Here is a 25,559-nt window from a genome sequence, read left to right on the forward strand (position 1 = left end):
AGAGGCAGTTTACATTGCCCTAATTCCATAGGACTTAGATTATTGACTGAAGGTAAGATAAAAAGGCTTGATTAGGAGCCAACTAGAATGAGGAAAGTGGATGCAAACTAAAATTGGATTCGGGATTAGAGTCAGTGTAGAGACAGGAGTAAAATAGTGATATCTTTATTATAATTTTTTTTAATGGGGAACAGGCTTAGGTAAGAGAAAAACCATTGGTCCAGAAGGAACTTGGGTTATAACCCTTGTGTTGCTATTAACACACTTGATCCACCACAAATAAGATATTTATCTTTTTTAAAGATACACACACACACACACATACACACACACACACACACACACACATATATCCTTCTGTTACTGTAATACTTACAGAGGAATTTTTTCTTTTCATCCAAAGTTAATCTGTGGAAAGCTTTCCAAAACATCTGTATAGTAGGATGTGATTCATGGTATTCTTGCTCATATATTGAATTCTTGAGGAAAAAGAAGGAGAAAATGGGTTTTAGGGGGGAACATTTAAACATATTTCAGAAGAATTGGGGGCACTTAGTTATTACCGACCTTTTCAAATTGTTTCCAGTCATAATCAGTATTTCCAATTATTGCTGTCCTTAGTTCTTCAGGGTGGAAAAGTCCAAGTATCTTTTTGTCACAGACTTTATAAAATCCTCTCTGAAATTCCTTATAAATGGCCTCTACAGAAGTGTTGAAAATGTAATCAACACACTGAGAAACATAATCGGTCCTTGAAGGAAACAAACAAAAAAGTCCAATAACATACTTCATCAGTGCCCAAAATATTCTTGATTCTTGCCCTTTTTACCATTTCTATTAAAGAAAAGTAAATTCCTTCTGCTTAGCACACAACTTAGTACTACTCTAAGATATTAAAACATCTGATCAGCTAGAAGAAGGAATCTTGGAGCATATTAGCAGAGGGAATAAGACTTTGTTTTTCTCCCATTTTTCTAGCTGCAGACAGGATCATATTTTAAAAACACTAAAACATTCCATTCTCCTGCTTAAAAACTTTCAAAGGCTGAGCGCAACCGCCACAGCAGGATAAAAAAGTCCTTCATAATCTGACCGTTACCCTACTCTCCAGCCTCTTCCCACTTGCACTTGAATCTCTGGCCTCAAGGTCGCTCTTGTAGTTAGGCCATAGCATGCCGTGCTTTCCCCTTTCCTACAACCTTTATCATTCACCAATATGAGTATGTCTTTCTCAGGGTTGGTCCTCTGTTCCTCTGTCCCTCCACACTTACATGTCATTGTGTGAAAATTATTTATGTCCTCTCTGTTACATGAAGAATTTCCTGATGGCAGGGTTGCTACTGGAGGTATTTCCACCAGAAACATGATAGTCTCGCCCTAACTGGTTTTGCTCAGTGGATAGAGCATCAGTCTGCAAGACTCAAGGGTCCTGGGTTAGATTCCAGTCAAGGGCATGTACTTTGGTTGTGAGCACATACCCAGTAGGGAGTGTGCAGGAGGCAGCTGATCGATGTTTCTCTCTATTCCTCTCCCTTCCTCTCTGTAAAACAATCAATAAAATATATTTAAAAAAGAAAAGAAAAGAAACATGATAGTCTCCCACCCCTTGAGCCTCCTTCCTGGACTATCCTATCTATATTAATCTCTCTCTGCCCTCCCCTGTAACCGTTGGCATGCTGGTAAATATTTAAAAATCAATTATCCGAAGGGAAAGAGAAAAAGGAAATGCTCATTGGTAGCATTTGCCAATTTCTGTGGTGTAAATATTCCCACCATAGCTGATTTCAAGCTGCAAACACTTTAATAATAAACTCTCAACATTTTTTGAAAATTTAACAGTCTCACAAGCTGGTACCAGCTGCCTCCAGCATACCTCCAACTTGTAACTCTAATCTCTTAATTGGATTTAATTTTCTTCAGAGTACTTATCCTCATCTGACATTCTAATACATAATAATTTATTCTTAAATTGTCTTTCGGTCCTACTGGAATTTAAGCTCTATATTTTGTCTGTCTTTTTCACTGCTATAGCTCCAGGACCTAGAATAGGGTCTAGTACATAGTAAGGGCTATTAAATGAATAACTAGTGAAAAGTGCTACAAAGGAAATATTTAATTCTGATTCCTTTTTCCTCTTCTCTTACCCTATAACTGTTTTATCTTTCTAAAAGATGAGGAACTAAAATGATCATCTGAGAAGCTAAAATACATTTATAAAGTAAAGTGACATAAACATTTTATGTTTACTCAAAGCATATATTCTAGGTCTCAAAACTTACTTGTTGGTTTGGTCCACAGGTATAGAGATCCCATTTGGAATTAAATCAACATTATGTTGGTCCCATCGTAGCTGTAATATATTCAGGTAGCACACATGAAAGAAAGTCTTAATAATTAACCATATTACCATTATTGACAATTTATAGGATATCCAAAAAATGAATACACATTTTAACAGCTGATAGCTCAATTGACGTCTCTTTGTTTTCAGATTTACCCCATTGGAATGAATAATTATTCCAAGTGTGTATACATTTTTTGGGACACTCTGTGGTCCTCCCTAACACAATTTAAATAACTGGGAGCTAAACAATTATTTATGCAGTTCAGCCTTTTAAATACATAAAAAATTTAAAAACCTACCCTAATGTATGTTGTAAATTGCTTTTAAGCATACATTGGTCCATTTAGTTATTTACATAGATACAAAATGAGGAGCAGGTAGGGAGAAAGTCTTACAGTACAGAAGTAAAGTACCATTCAAAAAAGGAATCCCATATTTGAGATATTATAATAAAATTATTTTTTAAAAAGACTAAAGCTAAAATATACTGTGAACCCTGAGAAAGAAGATACCTACTAAGAAGGGCTCCTTGTGACTAAATTAAACACACACAAACACACACACACACACACACACACACACACACACACACCAGCTTAGCAGCTGTTTCTACACAGGGACATGTCATGCAAACTGAACTTAAGGGAGAAGCTTGCACTGAACTACCTGCTTACACCATGTTTCTGCCATCTGAGCCAGCCCTTCTAAAAGAGCTCCTGGAATCCTATTTTATCCAATAGGATTGAGGCTTTCTCCATCCAATTGGAGCTGCACAACAATATCCCCATCAACATCTTCACGGACCAACCAGGGCAGTGCCTTTTGGACCAAGCCAACTGTGAGCATATGGACTCCTCATTTGTATGAGGATGGATCGATCAGGGACCAGGGCTGGGGATTTCTGTCTACATAAGCCAGCTCCTCTCTGGCTGGGGGAGTGCACTTTCCCTTTCCACTGAAGACAGGACTATGCTTCCCAGACCGAGCTGAACACCGAAGATGTCTCACTGGAGCGGAGCGGAGCAGACCAGCACAGACAAAAGCAGACTGCACAGAATGGAGCAGGCCAGAGCAGAGCAAAGCAGAGAGCCCAGCCCAAAGCAGACCAGAGCAGAGCACACCAGTGAGGAGGACAGGAGAACAGAGCAGAGCTGATTAGCAGAGAGGGGCCTGGCCCCAGGGCTGCCTCAAAGCCATGCTGTTTTCACAGCTGTGCTGTTATCAGTTGAGCTGTTTTGCATACCAAGCTGGGAATTCCTGTTGGCACCAAGTTGGCGCCAATAACCACGGGTTGACAGTACTCACAGAAAAATACATGCAAAGTGCTTCTCCAATGTCATCAGCCTCATAATTTAGAACTTCTTGCAAACTCCTAATGAAAATTTTGATTTAAAATGTTTATTTATTGGTCTTATTAACATTTCAAAAGTTAATAAATGTTCAATGGAAAAATTGGGGGCACTACAGAAATGTATAAAATGCCATGTGAATTTCCTCTCCTGCACCTTCCCACTCCCTCTTCTTAGAGTTAACCCCTATTTACAGTCTGACTGCTTGAACCACTGCCTACACAGACACTGCTGTGTCTTGGTAGAAGTTACAGTAAAAAGCCCCTGCCTGTAGGCCAGTGGTCGGCACACTCATTAGTCAACAGAGCCAAGTTCCAACAGTACGACGATTGAAATTTCTTTTGAGAGACATATTTTTTAAGCAACTTCTTCTAATGCCGCTTTTTCAAAATAGACTCGCACAGGCCGTGGTATAATATTTTGTGGAAGAGCCACACTCAAGGGGCCAAAGAACCACATGTGGCTCCCAAGCCGCAGTTTGCTGACCACTGCTCTAGACCAGCGGTTTTTCAACCGCTGTTCCGCGGCACACTAGTGTGCCGCGAGATGTTGCCTGGTGTGCCGTAGGTGCAGACCAGACAAGAATTTTATAATTTTTCACTATTTTGTTTACTTAATATTTCATAATAAAGTAATTATAAAATACTTTCTTTGTGTTTATTTGATTCCTATTCAAGAGAATTACTTTATATATAGTCAATATAGGCACAGAGTTAAATTTTTTGACATTTTCTAATGGTGGTGTGCCTCGTGATTTTTTTCATGAAACAAGTGTGCCTTTGCCCAAAAAAGGTTGAAAAACACTGCTCTAGACTAAGGTGATTTTGCGCCCTTCCCCCCGCCCCCGTTGGATATTTGGAAAAATCTGGAGACATCTTTGGTTGTCATAATTAGAGGAGGGTTACAAAACAAAACAAAAAAGCAATTAGAGGGTTGCCACTGGCATCTAGTAAATAGTAAGCCCATATGCAGCTTAACATCCTACAATACCCTGGACAGCCTTCCCCAACAAAGGATTATCCAGACAAAAATGCCAGAGGTTTCTCAACCCCTATTCAACATTGACACTACAGGGCATACAGTATAAATCTACCTAGTTTGTTCTTCCACTAACAGTACGTGAGAGGAGAATCCCTTTCCTCAGTCTGTCTGTCAACTCTGTATTTTATGAAAAACCTTTTGATAGTTGTCAATCTATAAAGCGAAAAATGACATTTCATTTTCATTTGTATTTCCTCAATTACTAGTAAGGTTGAGCATATTTTCATTTTTAAAAAAAATATATTTTATTAATTTTTACAGAGAGGAAGGAAGAGGGACAGAAAGTCAGAAACATCAACCAGCTGCCTCCTGCACATCCCCCCACCAGGGATGTGCCCGCAGCCAAAGTACATGCCCTTGACCGGAATCGAACCCGGGACCCTTCAGTCCGCAGGCCAACGCTCTATCCACCAAGCCAAACCAGTTCTGGCATATTTTCATTTTTTGACTAACCATATACTAGTATATACATATGTGTGATAACACATATACAAGGGTTGGCAAAGGTAGGTTTACAGTTGTGAGCATGTGAAACACTGAGTTTATTTATTATTGTCTTAGTGTTATTATTTTGTATCCTTACTTATGATTTATATTTTAGATAATGATGGCTGGTAACTTAACCTACTTTTGCCCAGCTCTGCATATTTATACATCAGAGATACTAATCCTTTGTCTATCATATGTTGCCAGCATTTTCCTCACAGAATATAGTTTGCCTTTTAACTTAGAGCAAGCATTTTTCAACCCTTAAAAATAAGTTGATGACATGCCGAGTTCTTTAAATAAGGTAATACAATTTATTCAAAATAAATATAGTACGCTTGTTTCGCATTAAGAATACTGTGTACTGCTGAAACCGGTTTGGCTCAGTGGATAGAGCGTCGGCCTGCAGTCCGAAAGGTCCCAGGTTGGATTCTGGTCAAGGGCATGTGCCTTGATTGTGGGCACATCCCCAGTAGGGGTTGTGCAAGAGGCAGCTGATCTATGTGTCTCTCTCATCGATGTTTCTAGCTCTCTATCCCTCTCTCTAAAAACTCAATAAAATATATAAAAGAAGAAGAAGAAGAAGAAGAAGAAGAAGAAGAAGAAGAAGAAGAAGAAAAAGGAATACTGTGTACTGTCTAAAGCAACTTTCCATGTGGATAAACTGAAGACACCAGGCATTGTTTATTGTATTGGTCAATAATTAGAGGAACATTTGGCCTTTTTCCAGTGTTTAATATTTACTTGATTATACGTCATGCTAAAATTCTAATTCATCTAAACAGCATACATTTATTGAAATTGAAGGCCTTTTGTGTGTCTGTGTCTTTGTGTGGAACATCATTTATGCTGAGACAACTAAGACTTACTAGATAGAGTCCTGGAGAAACATTTACTTACTTTCCCAAACGGGGACTGAGTTCTTTTAAATCTTCCAATGATGGTCTTTGGTCCAGAAGTTTCTTAAACAGAGCCAGTGGGAAAGGAATATCGGCAACATTTGAATGGTACAGGGAGAGTCCACACAGGATCCCAAAGAGGAAATATTTCTTCTTATTACAGTTAGGCTAGAAAGGAAGGAGAAAACAACAACAATAACAGCCATAATGTATTACAAATAATCAATAATCACTGGGAAATTAGATTAGCAAAAAATGTTTTTGGTTCCCTTTTCTAAGAATCACAAATTAGAAACAAAAGGGGTTTTTAAGAAAATAAAAATCTGAGGTTTTTACTCTGGCTGTATTACAGTTCAAAGTTCTTCCATAAGTTTAAATACAAATTAGGAGTTCACAATATTAAATAAATGAGTTTACTTTTTGTTAGTAACAGCATATCTAGAATATTAAAAAACACGCTCAGCTAACATAAACTAAGATTTTCCACACTTAATTTTACGTACTTGCCTTCAAATTCATGTAGAAAAATGACATTGTGGAAGAAAGGATGAACTTTTTTTATTTGAGCAGGCATCAGACATGCCAGATGTGGGTCAGATGAGTGGTGTACCTTCGGCAATATAACCCTCAACCAAGGTGTCCTTACACGGACAAGCATATGGGTCAGGGAAGGTGAGTGGAAGGAAGGAGAGAGTCGTGATGATTTTGGCTTCACTCTCCTCTCTGCACTGGCCACATCTGGCCAGACTCTCACTATAGCCCCACCAAGAGATCACTAACCTGCTAATTCTTTTAAGATGTCTATTCCAGCAACAGCCTTGTTGTTAGTAGGTGCATGACTCTTGGCCACAATCTACTTGTCCTTTTTTCTTCTTAGAGTAATGGTGAGGATAAATGTTAAACTGTCTTTGATTTTTGAAAATGAATTAAAAATAACAATACAAGTATACTCCAAAGGTAGCCTCCTTTAACCTGTTCAGTTTTTATTTCCTGTGTCTGTAATGTGTCCCCTGGGTCCTGTTGATTTAGTCTCTTCAGTGAGCCATACATGAATCAGACTTTTGTTTGTTTTCTATCCAGCAGTATAAGGGGTTTGGCCTGGCCGGTTTTGTTCAGTGGTCGAGTGTCCGCCTATGAACCAGAAGGTCATAGTTTGATTCCTGCTCAGGGCACATGCCTGGGTTTTGGGCTCGATTGCCAATAGGGGGCATGCAGGAGGCAACCGATCAATGATTCTCTCTCATCATTGATGTTTCTCTCTCCTCTCCCTTCCTCTCTGAAATCAATAAAAAATATATTATTACAAAGGAGAGGAATGGCTTTGACTAGTCCTGAATCCATATTCCAGTTTAGTTGGATGTTCGTAGTTTATTTAATCTCTTTGAACCTTTTTCCCCCTGTAAAATGGGGACAAACTATCTGTCTCACGGAGTTGATGGAAGGGGTCAGCAGTATGCTATTAGTTGTGTTTGGAGAGTCAAAAGCTAAACACAGACTTTCCATTGTGTGTGGAAGAAAGGGATCAGCACCCCCAAGCCCCAGGTGGGTCAAAGGTCAACAGCACATCCCCTGTTTGCATCTCTTGGATCTATTTTGTCCCTGTCTTTCAACGTCAACCGTAGATGTCCATTTTTCCATTACACTTTCTCCAGTTACTTCAGTTCCCCTTGATTCCTTTCTCTCTAATAAAGAATCCCTAAAATCTGAGCAGTGCCCTAAAGTTTTCCTGGCGCTTTCACATTTGTATATATGCCTTGTCTTCCTTTATTCTCACAACAGTCCTGTAAAGCAGGCAGAGCAGAAATTATGACAGCCATTTTATAGGTGAGGAAATCGAAAACTCAGAAAAGCCAAATGACTCACCCACCATCACTTGAGATTACAACTCTGGGCTTCCAATTCTACATCTGTGCATCCTTCCCTACCCTCCCCTGCCCAACCACGATTACACATAAAGTCAGCTGTCCAAAATTTAGAAACAATTGCTAAAGTTCATGGTGTTTTAGTCTTATCACTCCATCTACAAATACAAGAAGAGGAAAGGGACTGTGTTGTATTCTAATTTGAATCACTCACAATATTTAATACAATGTGGAGTCTCAAGAAATAGTCAATAAATGCTTGTTGTTTGACCCATAAAAATCCTATTTGTACACATTAGCCATTTCTACGTTTTTAGAAGTTCATTCTTTCTCAAAAAGATACAGATCACTTTTCAGTACTTTTCCACACCCACTCATCTTTCTCTTCCTTTTCCCTCTCCCAAATTTGTACTGTGGGAAGAACACTTGGAAATTTATCAGAAAGTGGATGCATAAATTGGGGCTCAACATGATTCTTCATAGGATTCTTTTCTCTATGTTTCCAATAGAGAAACGAAGACAAATATTTTTGTTATTTTAAGAAATGTTTACATTTTAAGGATCCTTGTAAAAATATAATCATTGCAGAAATGAACCACCTTATTAGAGTTAGCAATTATCTCTAGGGTTATATTAATAATTTCTCTTCTTACAGAAACATTCTAGATTACTGCCTCTCAACATTTAGGAAACCACCCAAATATCCATCAGAAGTGATTAGATGAGCAACATGTAGCATATCCATACAATGGAATACTACTCAACAATAAAAGGGAATGGTTACATTCAATAACATGCTTGAGTCTCAACACAATTATGCTGAGTGAAAGAGGACAGACACAAAGACTACGTATTATTCCATTTAGGAAAAATTTTAGGAAATTCAAAGTACTCTATAGTGACAATTGTTGCCTGGGCATGGAATAGGGGGCACCGAAGGCATAGTAGCAGGGGAGGAGTAGGGTTAGAAAGGGATACAAGAAAACTTTGGGGGATGATGCGTAGGTTCATTATCTTTTTTAAAAATACATTTTTATTGATTTCAGAGGGGAAGGGAGAGGAAGAGAGCGATAGAAACATCAATGATGAGAGAGAATCATTGATCTACTGCTTCCTGCATGCCCCACACTGGGGATAGAATTTGCAACCTGGGCATGTGCCCTGACTGGGAATCAAACTGTGAACCCCTGGTTCACAGGTCAATACTCAACCACTGAGCCATGCTGGCCAGGCTATGTTTATTATCTTGATGATGGTGAGAGTTTCATGGGTATATATGTATATCAAAACTTATCAAACGGGAAGATCTATGTGCTGTTTATTGTATCTCAAGTGTACTTCATTAAAGCTGTTTAAAAGTATAAAGTATGCTGAAACCGGTTTGGCTCAGTGGATAGAGCATCGGCCTGTGGACTGAAAGGTCCCAGGTTCGATTCCGGTCAAGGGCATGTACCTTGGTTGTGGGTACATCCCCAGAAAGGGGTGTACAAGAGGAAGCTAATCGATGTTTTTAACTCTCTATCCCTCTCTCTTCCTCTCTATAAAAAAAAAATAATCCATAATATATATATAAAAATAAAGAAATAAAAATATAAAGTGCATATAAATACCTCAGGATATTATAAACTATGCAGGCCTGAGATTCTGCTTTTCACAAGTGTTGCTGGAGCTGCTGCTCTGTGGACCATATTTAGAGTAGCAAGGCTCTATATGACTTAATTTTACATTATTTATTTACTTAAAATAGTGTCACTTTTAAAACTTGATTTTAGAGAGGGAGACAGGGAAGGAGAGGATCAATGTGAAAGAGGTAACATTGATTGGATTCGTTGCCTCCCATGCATGTCTGACCATGCCTCAACTTGGATGGCACCCACAACCTAGGTATGGCCCCTGACTGGAAATCAAATTCATGACCTTCCAGTGCAAGGACGATGCTCCAACCAACTCAGTCCCACTGTCCAGGACCTAATTTTACATGATTATGTATGGTTCTCGTGTTATAGTATATGCTTTTTCTGTTCTGAAAAAAAAATAAGAAAATAAATAAAAGACTCACACTGATAGGAAACCACATGTAGGAACCCTCTTCAGGATATATGAACATTCCATAGTCTGTCTTGGTCATCTTTTCAAATATGAAGTGGAAGAACTCGGACTTTACCCCAACACCCACGGAACAAATTTCGTCAATAAATTCAATCTGAGGAAAGAGAGAGAACACTCCCAGAGTTAAAATATAATGCCTTGACCTTTTGTAGAAAAGTTTCAAACCTCCTGCAGTCACCAGAATTCCCAGACTCTCACATCCCTCACTCCACCGCAATCTGTTCTCCCTCCATTTGCTACTGAGCAGCAGCTGCCATGAACCTATTTATAGTCAGATTGTTGTATACCGAGTGCATGGGGCCATTACACTGCCACAGGAACCAAGTAAAGGGGATGCTAGCAAGACTCAGCATTCACCAGTTATGTTGACCAGTGTCTTAAACCCAATTTTCATGTGCTTTATTCCTCTGGGCCACTAAATCCCCTGATTCTTCTATCTTGTTCTCTGTCTTCATTGCATCATTCAGATTTTACAGCTTTGACTCCACTCAACAACTATTTGATTTCTTCCACCTCTCCCCTCACTAGGACTTTTGATAGAAGCCCTTCCAGGCAGCTTGGGCATGGCATCTTTCCAGGAACCATGGGATCTAACTGCCTGTATGACTTGTGTGGGAAATCAATAGGAACCAGTTGCTCTTTCCTAAAGTCCACTTTTGGTGGCTAAGTACACTCCCAACTTTTCTCTCTAACTACTCCCTCTCTACTTCCTTTCCCGGATAATTTCTTTTTATCTCTTTAGTACAAGCATCACTAAGCTTGACTAAGAGTTCTCTTTTTGCCTGGAAGATCTTTTTTTTTTTTTTTTTTAAATATATTTTTTATTGATTTTATACAGAGAGGAAGGGAGAGAGATAGAGAGCCAGAAACATCAATGAGAGAGAGTCATTGATCAGCTGCCTCTTGCACACCCCCCACTGGGGATATGCCCGCAACCAAGGTACATGCCCTTGACCGGAATCGAACCCGGGACCCTTCAGTTCCCAAGCTGACGCTCTATCCATTGAGCCAAACCGGTCCTGGCTGCCTGGAAGATCTTATCTATTGCCACTTTGATCAGCTGATTCCTTGGCCCTAGACGGTCATCTCCAAGGGCCTGCCTCCCATTTCATCTGGATATCCCAATAACGAATTAAGCTTACTTCTGATTTCCTCATTTCTGCTCATTTATTCTAGCAAGTCTGCCTCTGCCGGGGTCAGCACACACTCATAATGGCCCTTGGCAGCCTTGCCTTCTTCAGGGTCTATATTTTGATCAGCTCTCTCTTACCTTCTTACCTCTTTATCATCTCCTGTAGCAGAATCATTTTCAATTGATTTCTGCATAATCAAGATGTAAAGGGAAGCAGGTACAGAGGGAGACATACAACTAGGAAGTCTGGCTTATGAAATATTTTGTTTCCCATTGGAGTCCCATGCTGAGAAATATCCCTCTCCTGTGTGAGTCTCATCCTCCAGGTTCTGGCTTCTTCTCTGAGAACCTAACACATTCCCTCACGGCTGATATCAAGAAAATCTACTCCTTTCTGAACAAACTCCAGCTAGAATCTAGAGTTAGTCATTATTTTATAGCCTCAATAAGGCTAATAATCTGAGGTACCACATACTAAAATTCCTCCAGGTGCCCACAAAGGATGAAGTGAAGCGATAGTTAGAACCAATGTCGTAGTCGTAGTGGAAGTAAAAGCAGAGCCAAAATGGAGGAAAAGTATCTGTTCCCCCTGCTGCCTGTGGATTGCAATGCTTCGCCCCTTTTTGACCCAAGTCTTTTGCATGTGACTTGGCAGTTCCACCCATTAAAGAGGCTGAGTATATTTCACCAGCTCTTGATGTACGTTCAGCCATGACTTGCTTTGACTAAAGCAATGTTTGTTATGTGACTGGGCTTGTTATTTTGTACCTCTGGCACTGTTGTGAGAAGAACATCTTGCTGGCCCCAGGAAGAAGATGAAAAAACAGTAAGCAGAGCCAAACTTCCACAGCCAGGCCTAGCCCAGATCAGTCTATCCCTAGCCAACTCCCAAACATGTCAACAGGTGCATACAGAATCTGCAAAGCCACCCAGATAAGTTCAGCCCAACTCAGGAGATCTTCAACTGAACTGCAGATAAAATAAATTATTGTTATTTTAAGCCACTAAGCTTTGGAATGGTTCATTATAGCCATAGGTAACTAGTTAATTTATAATTCCAATGTTCAATTAAACATCCCATTGCTTTTCTCTGGAATTCTGGAAATCATAAGGCTGATAACTATAGTTACAATTGCAGGCTCTTCCTTTGCTACATTAAATAAATGCTTCTCTCCCACATTAGCAAAAATGTTCAATGAAACTTTTTTAACGGTACCACCAATTCTTTCTGAAGGTCAGTGTCTTCCGCTATGTTTAATTTATGCAGAGCATCATCAACCAGGTGACTTCGTCTGACTCGAAGTAAAAATTCGGGTGGTGGAGAGAATTCATTCTTCCCTAGTGAAATCATATGCGCAATTTGTGACTCCTAGAAGAAGAAATATTTTAGGAATCTTCACAGGAATATTAGGAAATACTTATCATTTCAGATAAATCCATTTTATCTAACATACAATTATGCCTACCATTGCTATATATGCTCATATTGTAATAATTTGAGGAAAAGAGCATCATATGTACACTATGGAAGCTAAAAGGGTATCTAGGAATTTTGTACAAGGGATTTATCATCATGGATGTATAGCTAAGAAATGAAAAGCTATCTCTGAGCACTTATTTAGTAAACATGATCCTTAAAAGCAATAGTGGTCTTCGCCATGCAGGTACATTCTCCCACCAGTTTTTAAGAAGAGTGTTGGCACAATAATTCTCAAAAATGTACAGGCAATTTAGAAGCTCAGGGATAATGTGAGATGTAGAAAACAGACTAGAGGAAAGACTTGCTCAGAGAAAATTGTTCTCTGTTACCCTACAAAGTACTTCCATTAAGCTTTTCTAAATTCTCAACGTGCCCTCACCATTTTAGCTCCCTGCTCTTGTTTCTGCTCAACTCCCTTGAATTAGAAATCTAGTGTTGGAATTACTATCCTTGCTTTGACCTTTAACTTTAGCGCAAGGACAATAAAAGAATATTTAGGTCTCATAAACCAATGCCACCATTATGACAGCAAGACAGGTGGATAATAACCATCCTATTCCAGGTTTCCGGACTGTGTGTGGTTGCCCATATTAGCACCCTCAGAGCATCTCAGAGAAGTTGCATGCATATGGCTCTGGGCTTGGGAAGCTCTGTCCCAGATCTGTGCTACTGAGAAATCATATGTGATTCCACTAGATTCTTCTGGTTTTCCCCTAGGACCTTTGTTGTAAAGAACCTCCACAGCCCTAGCTGGTTTGGCTCAGTGGGTAGAGCGTTGGCCTGCTGACTGAAAGGTCCCGGGTTCAATTCAGGTCAAGGGCACATGCCCGGGTTGCAGACTTGATCCCCAGTAGGGGATGTGCAGGAGGCAACCGATCAATGATTCTCTCTCATCATTGATGTTTCTATCTCTCTCCCTCTCCCTTCTTCTTTGAAATCAATACAAATATATTAAAACAAATAAACAAACGAAACAAGAAGCTCCACATTTGTAGGGAGATGGAACAAGTGTCACCCTGGTCCTTTCTGGTGGTGGGTCCTCTCCTCCTGTGGTCTGGGAATCTGCGACTCTGGGACACTTCAGTCATATTGACGGCAAAGCTGCATGTCCTGTGGCTCTGAGTGCCAGGGAGTGGCCAGCAACATCCTGCATGACTGTAACGGGACGGTGTATGCGTCCTGGTGTTGGCCAGGCTTCTCTCACATACCCAAGAACTGGACTTGAAACCTGTATATCTTACTTTCCAGTTTCTCTATTCCCATTCTCCATGTATTGGTTTCCCATTTCTACATTTGTGCATTTTATTGATAATCTAGTTTGGAGCTTATAGTTTTGACTACGTCCATCATCTCTCCTCTGGAGGACAGAATCGTGTAACCTGCTTTGTGACTTCACCCATGACAACCACAACTAAGAATTTTCTTGTCCTCAAAAATTTCCCAATTCTTCAAAGATGTAACTTGCCTGGGTCCACTATCCACTCAACCCTCACTAACAGAGTAGTCAGCTTAGACAGAAAATTTCTACAGAAGAAAATAATGTAGAGGGAAAAGTTTTGCTCACAGGGAACTTAAGGAAAAGTTGGAAGGAAAGATTTAATATATTTTCTACCATTACCAGGAATGTCAGGAAAATTGAAAGAGAGAGAGAGAGGGAGAGAGAGAGAGAGAGAGAGAGAGAGAGAGAGAGAGAGAGAGAGAGAGAGAGATGGTTGGGAAACAGAAGAGATAACCAAGTCAATCTGCTGATAGACACTAATAAAGTAACTAAAGGGAGATTCCTTAACTATGGAATGCTTTTAGCAGGATGTACTCGGTCCTAGGTTGATGAACCTATCTAATAAAAGAGCAATATGCAAATTGACTATCACTCCAACACACAAGATGGCTGCCCCCATGTGGACACAAGATGGCTGCCACAAGATGGCCAGCAGGGGAGGGCAGTTGGGAGGGGCCAGGCCTGCAAGGGAGAGTGGTTGGGGGAGGGGGGGATCAGGCCTGCAATGGAGGACAGTTGGGGCAGCCAAGCATGCAGGGGAAGGGCAGTTTGGGGGGACCCAGGCCTGCAGGGGAGAGCATTTGGGGAGAATCAGGACTGCAGGGAAGGGCAGTTGTGGGGAACCAGGCTGGCAGAGGAGGGAAGTTGGGGTGACTGGGCCTACAGGGAAGGACAGTTGTGCAGGACCCAGGCCTGCAGGGAAGAGCAGTTGAGGGTAAGGGGGGGAAGCAGGCCTGCAGGGGAGGGCAGTTAGGGGCAAACAGGCTGGCAGGGGAGCATTTAGGCATCAATCAGGCTGGCAGGGGAGTGGTTAGGGAGTGATCAGGCTGGCAGGCAGAAGTGGTTAAGGGCAATCAGGAAGGCAGGTAGGCAAGCAGTTGGGAGCCAGTAGTCCTGGATTGTGAGAGGGATCCCAGATTGGAGAGGGTGCAGGCTGGGCTGAGGGACTCCCCTCCTGTGCACGAATTTCATGCACCAGGCCTCTAGTTATTAATAAGCTGGGCCATCTAAGTTATTAATAAGCTAGAGGCCTGGTGCCCATAAATTTGTACACTGTCGGGGGGGGGGGGGGGGATCCCCTCAGCCTGGCCTGTGCATTAAGTCTGGAAGCCCTCAGGGGATGTCTGACTGAAGGCCACAGTCTGGCCTCCCTCTGTGGGAGGCCACCAGCAGGGCAATCAGGGGACAGCGCTGGCCAGTGAGCTGCTGGCCTTGCCCCTCAATCACCCCTCTGCCACTGGTGGTCGCTGCCACCCCCTGATCGCCATCCCCTCCCTCTGCCTGCTGGCACCCGCCTTGGCTGGTCTGGCGGTGCCCGCTCACCAGCCCCATCAACTGGTCATTCTGCCATTTGGTTGTTTTGCATATTAGGCTTTTATTATATAGGATGTGGTATTTATGGATTTATCAGGTATGGCTTATTGGAAAGTGTCATATAAGCTCTATAATTAATAGGGAATGCAAAGGAAGTATTTTATTACTGAAATGACTCCTTTTGTGCATGTGGTGTCCCAGACTTCACTTGGCCCATCTCCTTTGAATTATTAGCAACAGTAATGGATATGTTTCTGATTCCTGTAAGTCCTTAAAGTCTCTCTTATGGTCTTTCTTTTTTTCTTTTGCTAATCCTCACCTGAGGATATTTTCCCATTGATTTTTAGGTAGAGTAGAAGAGAGAGAGAAACATTGATGTGAGAGAAATACATCAATTGGTTTTCTCCTGGGCTGAGGAGGAGCCTGCAACCAAGATACATGCCCTTGACTAGAATCAAACCCAAGACCTTTTGGTCCACACTGAGCCAAACTGGCTATGGCTCTTACAAAGTAGATGCAGATCTTTCCTGAGGAATGGCCTAGAAAACAAGCTTCAGCAATCAAAAAATGTTTGGAAAATCGTTAGCATAACGGTGCACGTGGTGAGTGTATAGAGAACTAAGGCTGATGGTGACAAGAAAGACAAAATACCATGTAAGTGTTTTGTGGGAAAAATACAACTACCAGAAAAAGAACGAAGGAAGGGATTAAATGGAAAACAGGATAAATTCACTGGGAATAAAAGAATATCATTTGGGCCGAAACTGGTTTGGCTCAATGGGTAGAGCGTCGGTCTGCGGACTGAAAGGTCCCAGGTTTGATTCCGGTCAAGGGTATGTACCTGGGTTGTGGGCACATCCCCAGTAGGGGGTGTGCAAGAGGCAGCTGGTCGATGTTTCTCTCTCATCGATGTTTCTAGCTCTCTATCTCTCTCCCTTCCTCTCTATAAAAAATCAATAAAATACATTAAAAAAAAAAGAATATCATTTGGGGATTACAAATCAAGTTCCAAGACTTTTAAAGAAATTGTTATTGATTTTAGAGAGAGAGGATGGGGGAGAGAGAGAGGGACGGGGGGAGAGAAACATTGATTTGTTCCACTTATTTATTCATTCATTGACTGTTCTTTATATATGCCATGACTGGGGATCAAACCCACAATCTTGGTCTATTGAGATGATGCTCTAATCAGCTGAGCTACCCAACCAGGGCTCAAACTCCAAGACTCTTAAACAGATATGAAAATCCAAAGAGTAACAACTAAGAACTTATAGTTACTAAAAATAGGTAGAGGAGAGAAAAAGAGCATTTATTTGATCATTTCAGTATTGCTCATAGTAGGAAAGTGAGGCCTCCCCATTATATAACAACTGGAGGACCGTTGCATGAATTTGTGCATGGGTGGGGTGCCTAGGCCTGGCTGGCAATCAGGGCCGATCGGGGCCATCTTACCCAGTCCCAATCAGGGTTGGACTGGCCAGGGGAAGCAACAGGGGGAGGGACTGCAGTCGCCTTGGAGGAGGGACTGTGGGAGGTTGGCCGGCCACAGGGAGCTACCAGGGGTGGTTGGCTGGCTGTGGGAGGTTTGGCTGTGGGAGCGCACTGACCACCAGGGGGCTCCTCTGTTGGGTGTCTTCCCCCTGGTGGTTAGTGCACATCATAACTACTGGCCCACCAGTCGTTCCAGTCATTCCTGTCATTCGGTCATAAGTTCATTTAGGCGTGTGGTGTGTGTGTGTGTGTGTGTGTGTATGAAATGTAAATTAAATTGAGCAAGCTGGTGTTGCTCAGCGGTTGAGCTTTGACCCATGAAACAAGAGATTGATTCCTGGTCAGGGCACATGCATGGGTTGCATGCTTGATCCCCAGTGGGGGGGGGGGGGTGCAGGGGACAGCCAATCAATGATTCTCATCATTGATGTTTCTCTCTCTCTCTCTCTCTCTCCCTCTCCCTCTCCCTCTCCCTCTCCCTCTCCCTCTCCCTCTCCCTCTCTCCCTTCCTATCTCTGAAACAAATAAAAACATAATTAAAAAATTAAATTGGAATATCATGGCTAACCCATCGAATTGGAAAAGATCACAGAGCTTTTCTGCCTTGGTTATAGTGTAAAAGAGGCATTTCATGCACTGCTAGTGGTAACATAAATTGGTCCAACTGCAATGCACGGAAAAGGATTAAGCATTAATCTACCTTCCTATATGGATGATTTTTCAGGGGAGCCAAATAGCCCTGATTGAGGAGGAAAAGTTCTTTACAGAAAAAGTAAGAAAGTAAAAAAAGTAAATGTTCTTTGCAGTTCATAACTTTGGAAGAAATTATAATACTAGAAATGTTGCTGTTTTGCAAACTTTAACCAAAACAATGGATGGAATAATTAAATACAAGTTTAATGGGAAACATTACAATGGAAATGCCATGTGGTTACCAACTGAACCCACTGATGAATCTCAGCATAAATCAGAGTGAGACAGCCAGAAATAATGCGCCGAAGTATGGAGAGGTGAAGAAGGCGGGTATGGGATTTGCTTCAAAATAATTCAGCAAAAATATTAACAACTACAAAACAACAAAAGTAATAAATAAAAGTGTAGCAAAATGTTGATGACTGCTAAAACTTGGTGATGGGATTCATTACACCTTTATTTGTATTTTGTATATGTTTGAAGTTTTACATAATAAAAATGTAAGGCATACATACCCGTTGTTTTATCCATTGTTTCAAAATGCAATCAACTTGCCATAATTTAATTTTGGATAGCAAGTTAAAGACAAATGGAAATTCACTGAAAATAATGGGACTGAAGTTTCCTGCAGTTACCTAAGAAACAAAAAGGTTAACAGTTTTGATAATTAAAAGAAAAGAAAAATGTCATTCCTTTACTTCATCACCTTAAATTATTTCCCTCTAGAAAAAATTATATTTTTCTAGAATCTTTTTTTTTAAGAATCCAAATTACTTAGAAACAAATTTCTAAGAAAATGCATTTGTTCTGGGAGTGAAAGATTTAAGCTTTCAATGATTATCTAATTTAGCATAGTCAGCATTCCAGTAAGGACATTTTCAAATGTTGATTTGTCAACGTGATACCTACATACCCACATAGCAATTGGTGTGTCCCCCTTTAAAGTATGAAAATATTCAGAGCCCTTTTGGTATTTTCACTCAGAAGTGAAAAATGTTACTCTTACCATATTGTTATCTCTATGGAACATTCTTCTTCTATCTTCATGAAAGTTCAACATAGTGGAGAGTTCATTTATGATGAAAGTGTTCTCTGGTAATTGACAAGTTGCTTTGTTTACCTTAAAGAGAATATGACCTGTGAATATCATTCTCTATTGACAAATGATGTAATCTCTGATGAAGTAGAATTCTATAAAACTTCCATTTAAAAAAAACCCAACACTATAATTTCTCCAATTGGCAGTGGAGATGCTACAGCAATTCTTGGGACACAAGTTTTCTGGAAATAGTTCCCAGATCTTGAGAATAAAAGCACGATAAAAATTCAGCCCTTTTTCCATTAATGAATGAATAATAATTTAGTGCACACTATTTGCTAGGTGTGGGACAAAACATAAGGTAAAAAATTGTCCTAGCTTTACATGAAGCTTACTGTCTAGCATAATAGTTAGCAAACCCTTTCCTAATTCTGGATAGCAAATATTTTGAGATTGGGACTATACAGTCTCTGCTGCAGCTATTCAACCCTGACATTTTATAGCACAAAACAGTCCTAGACAATATGTAAACGAGTGAGTGTGGATGTGTTTCAATAAGCTGCCCACAGGCATAAACAGCCAACTGGTGATCCATGGTCTAATAGGTGAAAACAACAAGTAATGAGGGACACAGTTTCTCATTGGAGAAGGAATTAAAGGGTTCAAGAAGGCCTTTCAGAAGAAGACAGTAAAGACTTAAAAAATACATACTGTGATCCTAAGGGGGAAAAAAAGTAAAAACATGTATGCATGTAAGCATAAGCAATGGATGTAGACAATAGTGTGGTGAAGACCTGAGGAAGGGGTGGGTGTGAGCTAGAAAGGGGCAAAGGGGGAGAGGGGGAGGAAACATCTATAAAGTTTTCAAAATAAAGATAAAATTTTAAAATGTAAAAAAAATAAAATGAGCAGAGGAGTCCTAGTCGGTTTGGCTCAGTGGACAGAGCATCGGCCTGTAGACTGAAGGGACCCGGATTTGATTCCAGGCAAGGGCACATAGCCTGGTTGTGGGCTCGATCCCCATTAGGGGGTCTGCAGGAGGCAGCCAATCAATGATCCTCTTTCATCATTGATGTTTCTATCTCTCCCTCTCCCATCCTCTCTGAAATCAATAAAAATCTGTTTAAAAAATAAAATGAGCAGAGGAGCTGAATAGATATCTCTATTCAAATAAAAACCACAAGAAGATAACACTTCACACCTGTTAGGATGGCTACCATCAAAATGACAAGAGAAAACAAGTGTTGGTGAAGATGTGAAGAAAAGGGAACTATGGAAACAGCATGGAAGTTTCTCAAAAAATTAAAAGCTATCATATGATGCAGTAATCCAACTTCTGGGTATATATCTAAGGGATTAAATCACTCTCTAAAGAGATATCTGCACCACCATGTTTTTTGCAGTCTTGTTTACAGTAGCTAAGAAAGAAACAACCTAAACATCCATGGATGGATGAATGCATAAAGAATATGTGATGTTCATTCATCTATCTTATACACTTCTTTTCACATATATAATGAAATATTATTTAACCACGAGAAAGAAGGAAGTCCTTACATTTGGGACAACATGGATGGACCTTGAGGACATTATGCTAAGTGGGATAAGGCAGACAGAGAAAGACAAATGCTGTATGAATTGTAAAAAAATAATATGTGGAAGCTAAAAAAACGAAACTAATAGAAAACAAAAGTAGTGTAATGGCTGTCAGGAACTTGGGGATGAGGAAAATGGGGAGATGTTGGCCAAAGTGTACAATCTTCCGATTATAAAATGAGTAAGTTCTGTGGGTCTAATGTACAACATGGTGATTACAGTCAACTGCACTATACTATGTTCTTGAAAGTTGCAAGTAGATCTTAAGTGTCATCACCACAATAAACAAACAGTAACTACATGAGGTGATGGAGGTGTTAGTTAAAGCTATGGTATTAATCATTTTGTAATATATAAAGTGTATCAAATCAATACACTGCACACCTTAAAATTACACAATGTTATATGTCAATTATATCTCAATAAAGTTGGAGAAAAAAATAAATATACTACTTTAGAAATAGTACTATAATAGTACTTCTGAAAAGCATTAATTCTTGTATATAATATTTTCTCCTATTGAGATTGATGTTTTATGGTGAACTTTGCTCTGATTGCCATTTTAGCAATTTATTTGTAAATGAATCTTATTTTAGCTAATTTTTAATGGAATGATATCAACTGAATTCTCTTGTTTTGTTGAAAATGCTCTGGCTCCGCTTCTGTCCCCTAGCAATATCAAGTTTGTTAATAGCTTAACCTTAGGTTACTTCTAGATTATGTTGTGCATTCTAATGAAAATACTAAACCACTGTCATATTTGAGTAGTGTTTGTGCAACTAATATATTACATGTATTATATTCCTCCAGAGTCTATCTAGTTAGCAAAACAAGCAAAATTTTGAATTATTAAGGCTGAATAAAATATTCTTTCTGTAATGAAAAACATAACAGAACAAGACTCCAATTGGCTGAGACCTAAGAGATTTGTATTTAGCAAGATGGTGTATACATTCCTTAGATGCACACTTACCTTATACAATTCTTTCATCATTTCTAGAAGAGCTTTAACATTGCAGTTATTCTGAGGTGTTTCAATCCAGAAAGTCATTTGAGCAATGATGGCTGATTTAAGCATCTGGACCAGTGTGTTGAAAGAAGACTCTTGCAAAGATGCCCAACACTTCTCTGAGGGATGCAAAATCAGCCATGATAAGTATATACTCCTCTGCTCCCCTCAAAAATACTCCCTCGGTTTCTACTGGGTTCTTTAATATGAGAAAGAAATCTTTTCCATTTATGATTACAAAAACCATAAAATATGTTTCCTAAGGATATCATCCTGGACAACGTTTACTACAGAAAAAAATATTTTCCCTGATTAAGTATTATTGGAATTAAAAGCTCAAATTCAGGATTCTAAAGAAATGTGTTGATAGTTCATATTTATGCTTGATTACTTGATTGATTTTATGATTTTCAAACTGTAATTCTATAGGTTATTTATAAAGTCTGAGAACATACATAGGTGAATACACATACACATACAATGTCATCAAGGATATTTTCAATCTGTAAAAAATAATATCCATGTCTTCAGATTTTATACACAACTGGTATATATGGATATATTTTTATATAAAATTATATCAATAACAATATTTTAATATTACTGAGTTACAATCTAGATTATTGTACCTTTACAGGATAAACCTACCAATATATTATAAAACTAATGTCATTAAAATAGTATGACCCAAATGCATGAAAAGATCAATGTAGCACAATTCCCTAAATGGATCCAAATGCACATGAGAGGTTAGTATATGATAAAGGTGACATTGCATATTAATGGCAATGAAACAGATCATTCAATAAATGTCTGGGGACAAGTGGAAACTGATCTAGAAAAAAATTTAATCAAGATAAACTCCATATGGATCAAAGATTTAAGCTTAAAAATGAAACAATAAAAATTCTAATTGGAGCATGGGAATGTTTTTGTTTTTTTGTTTGAGAGTAAGATACTCTTTTTGTTTTTAAAAATATATATTTTATTGATTTTTTACAGAGAGGAAGGGTGAGGGATAGAGAGTTAGAAACATCTATCAGTTGCCTCCTACACACCCCCATATGGGGATGTGCCCACAACCAAGATATATATCCTTGACTGAAATTGAACCTGGTACCCTTCAGTCTGCAGGCTGATGCTCTATCCACTGACCCAGACCAGTTAGGATGAGATAGTCTTTTTGAAATCTGACCCAAACTCAAGAACCATAAAGGAAAATGCTAATACAGTAGGCTTTCATAAACATGTTTAAAAATAATCATGCATGGCAAAAATACCACAAAGTAAAATCAATTTTAATAACCTAAAGAAAAAATTTATAACTCATATTGTTGATAAAGGATTAGCTGCCATAATAGTTTGAAACCTCCTAAATATAAACTAACAACAGACAGAAAAATGGGCAAGAGGGAAGAACTGCTAGTTCTCAGATATGATATACAAAGGAGCTGAGACATAAAAAATAACCAGCACCCCCTAGCCTGTTTGGCTCAGTTGGATAGAGCATCTGCCTGAGGACTGAAGAGTCCTGGGTTCGATTTCGGTACAGGGCATGTATTTCTGTTGCAGGCTCGATCTTCAGCCCTAGTTGGAGCGCTTGCCGGAGGCAACCAATCCATGTGTCTCTCTTACATTGGTGTTTCTCTCTTTCTGTCTCTCCCCCTTCCTTGCACTATCTCTAAAAGTCAATGGAAAAATATCCTCAGATGAGGATTAATAAAACAAAACAAACAAACAAACAACAAAAGGAAACCAGCACAACCTCATTCTTAATGAGAAAATTAAATTAAGAAGTGGAGAAACCAAGATGGCAGCATAGGTAAACATCTAACTGCAGCCTCGCACAACAATTGGAAAAATACAACTAAAATACAAAATGGACATTATCCAGAACTACAGCAAAGTTAACTGACTGGAAATTCTACAACTAGAAGGAAAGGGAAAACCAGAAGGAAAATCAGAGGAGCTGTAAAAGCCTAAGGTACGAAGACACAGTGGGCATGTGCAGAAAGGACGCAGCCGGAGAGGAGGGATGGCTGAGTGCCTGGTTGGCGTTCCCTAGAAGGAAGGAGATAAAAGCTATGGATTGTGCTGAACCCCAGTTCCGACTGCACTGAACCCCAGTTCTGGGCAAGACCCTGGGGACCCAGGCTCATACAGAGAGAATCTAGGCTGTAGGGCAGGAACTCAGGGGAGCAGCGAAAGGCAGAGCCCCGGAGGTGCACATATGAATGCGAGCAGAGGACAGACTTGACTGTGCCCTAGCAGGAAGGAGACAAAAGCTCTAGACTGTTCTGAACCCCACTTCTAACTGCACCGAACCCCAGTTCCAGGGCATTGGGGGAGAGACTAGACTGTCTGGTAATGGGTGAAACTCGAGGGCACCTTTCTCTCAGAGGTGCTTGCAGCGAGTACCAAAGGACACTGAGGAACACTGAGACTCAGGAACCTCATAGGGCGGGGCTAACGGGAAGCCAAGGTAGTAGGCTTCACCCTGAAACTCCACCCTTTCCAAACTGAGCACTGAAGCTTTTATAATTTTCCAAGTCTAGTCAAATAAGGCTGTCTCCTGGCATAGAAACAGCTGACCTCACAGCCAATTGGCCTGGAGGTCAGTTCCTCCCAGTGATATCAACAACAATCAAGACTACAATAAGGCTGTACATACAGTCCACAAAGGGGTGCACCAAGAGTGTCCACCTCAGGTAACTGGGAGGCTGACTCACTGAACCATATAGGACATCTTAGCACACAAAGCCACCCTACCAACCCAGGGAAGCAGCGAAAATGCTGAGACAAGGAAAGAGATCACAAATGAAAGAAATGGAGGACAACAAGCAACTGGATATAGAGTTCAAAACCATGGTTATAAGGTTTTTCAAGAATTTCCTAGAAAAGGCCGATAAAATAAATGAGACCTATGACGATATGAAAAGGGATCAACTAGTGCTCGCTTCGGCAGCACATATACTAAAATTGGAATGAAAAGGGATCAACTAGAAATAAAGAATACATTGTCTGAAATAAAAAATATTATACAGAGTCCTAAAAACAGAATGGAAGATTGCAAGAATCAAGTCAAAGATTTGGAACACAAAGAGCCAGAGGACACTCCTCCACGGAAGCAAGAAGACAATAGAATCCAGAAAGTTGAAGATAGTGTAAGAAATCTCTGGGACAACTTCAAGTGAACCAACAAAAGAATTATGGGGGCCTCAGAAGAAGAGAGAGCAAGATACTGAAAACATACTGGAAGAAATAGTGACAGAAAACTTCCCCCACCTGGTGAAAGAAATAAACTTACAAGTCCAGGAACACACAGAACCCTAAACAAAAAGAATCCAAAGAGGACCACACCAAGACACATCATAATTAAAATTCCAAGAACAAAAGACAAAGAGAGAATATTAAAAGCAGTAAGAGAAAAGCAAGTAGTTACCTATAAAAAGGATCACGCATACGATTGTCAGTTGATTTCTCAACAGAAACCATGCAGGCCAGACGGGAATGGCAAGAAATATTCAAGGTGATGCATAACAAGAACCTACAGATTGCCAAAATTACTCTACCCAGCAAAGCTATCACTCAGAATCGAAGGCCAGATAAAGAGCCTCACAAATAAAAAAAAGCTAAAGGAGTTCATCACCGCCAAGCCAGAATTATATGAATTGCTGAAGGGGGTTCTTTAGGAAGAGGAAGAAGATAAAGACAAAAATTATGAACAAAAAATATGTAACTATCAACAAGTGAATCTAAAAACCAAGGGAATTAAAAAACCTGATGAACAATATTAACTGGTGAATATAATAGAATCAGAGGTATGGAAGGGGAGTGAACTGACGATTCTTGGGGAAAAGGGGAATGGGGGGTGCAGGAAGAGACTGATTATAAACTGTGCACCTATGGATGAGGACAATGGGGGGTGGGGAAAGGGCAGAGGGTGGGGTGGGAACCTGGTGGAGGGGAGCAATGGAGTGAGAAAAAAAAAAGAGGAACATTTGTAATAATATGAACAATAAAGATTTATTAAAAAGAAAAAGAAAAAGAAAAGAAAAGAAAATTAGATTATTTTTTCAGAATGGGAAAGACCAAAAGTTTGATACCACTGTAGAAAAATGAATTCATGGGCTGCTGCTGTCATATTTGTTGTGAAGGGTAAACATTCATCCTCTGTCCTGGTGGCTACTGTCCAGGGGTGCATTTTACTTAGACTA

General features: G+C 39.9%; 1 protein-coding gene across 2 annotated transcripts in view; it reads right to left on the minus strand.

Annotated features, from left to right (window-relative positions):
- HERC6 (HECT and RLD domain containing E3 ubiquitin protein ligase family member 6) overlaps window positions 1-25,559 on the minus strand; it is a 101,975-nt gene that overhangs the window by 2,671 nt on the left and 73,745 nt on the right. For both annotated transcript variants that reach the window (XM_045570835.1, XM_045570832.1), the window contains exons 13-23: window positions 21,307-21,461; window positions 18,705-18,818; window positions 18,233-18,333; window positions 14,082-14,088; window positions 12,439-12,591; window positions 10,041-10,184; window positions 6,121-6,287; window positions 3,650-3,716; window positions 2,280-2,350; window positions 568-751; window positions 377-479 (exon numbers count right to left, since the gene is read on the minus strand). In XM_045570835.1, coding sequence (XP_045426791.1) covers window positions 377-479; window positions 568-751; window positions 2,280-2,350; window positions 3,650-3,716; window positions 6,121-6,287; window positions 10,041-10,184; window positions 12,439-12,591; window positions 14,082-14,088; window positions 18,233-18,333; window positions 18,705-18,818; window positions 21,307-21,461 — 1,266 coding nt within the window. The remainder of the gene's footprint in view (window positions 1-376; window positions 480-567; window positions 752-2,279; window positions 2,351-3,649; window positions 3,717-6,120; window positions 6,288-10,040; window positions 10,185-12,438; window positions 12,592-14,081; window positions 14,089-18,232; window positions 18,334-18,704; window positions 18,819-21,306; window positions 21,462-25,559) is intronic.

This window comes from Pipistrellus kuhlii, unplaced genomic scaffold, assembly GCF_014108245.1.
Source record: "Pipistrellus kuhlii isolate mPipKuh1 unplaced genomic scaffold, mPipKuh1.p scaffold_m20_p_1, whole genome shotgun sequence".
Lineage (NCBI taxonomy): Eukaryota > Metazoa > Chordata > Mammalia > Chiroptera > Vespertilionidae > Pipistrellus > Pipistrellus kuhlii.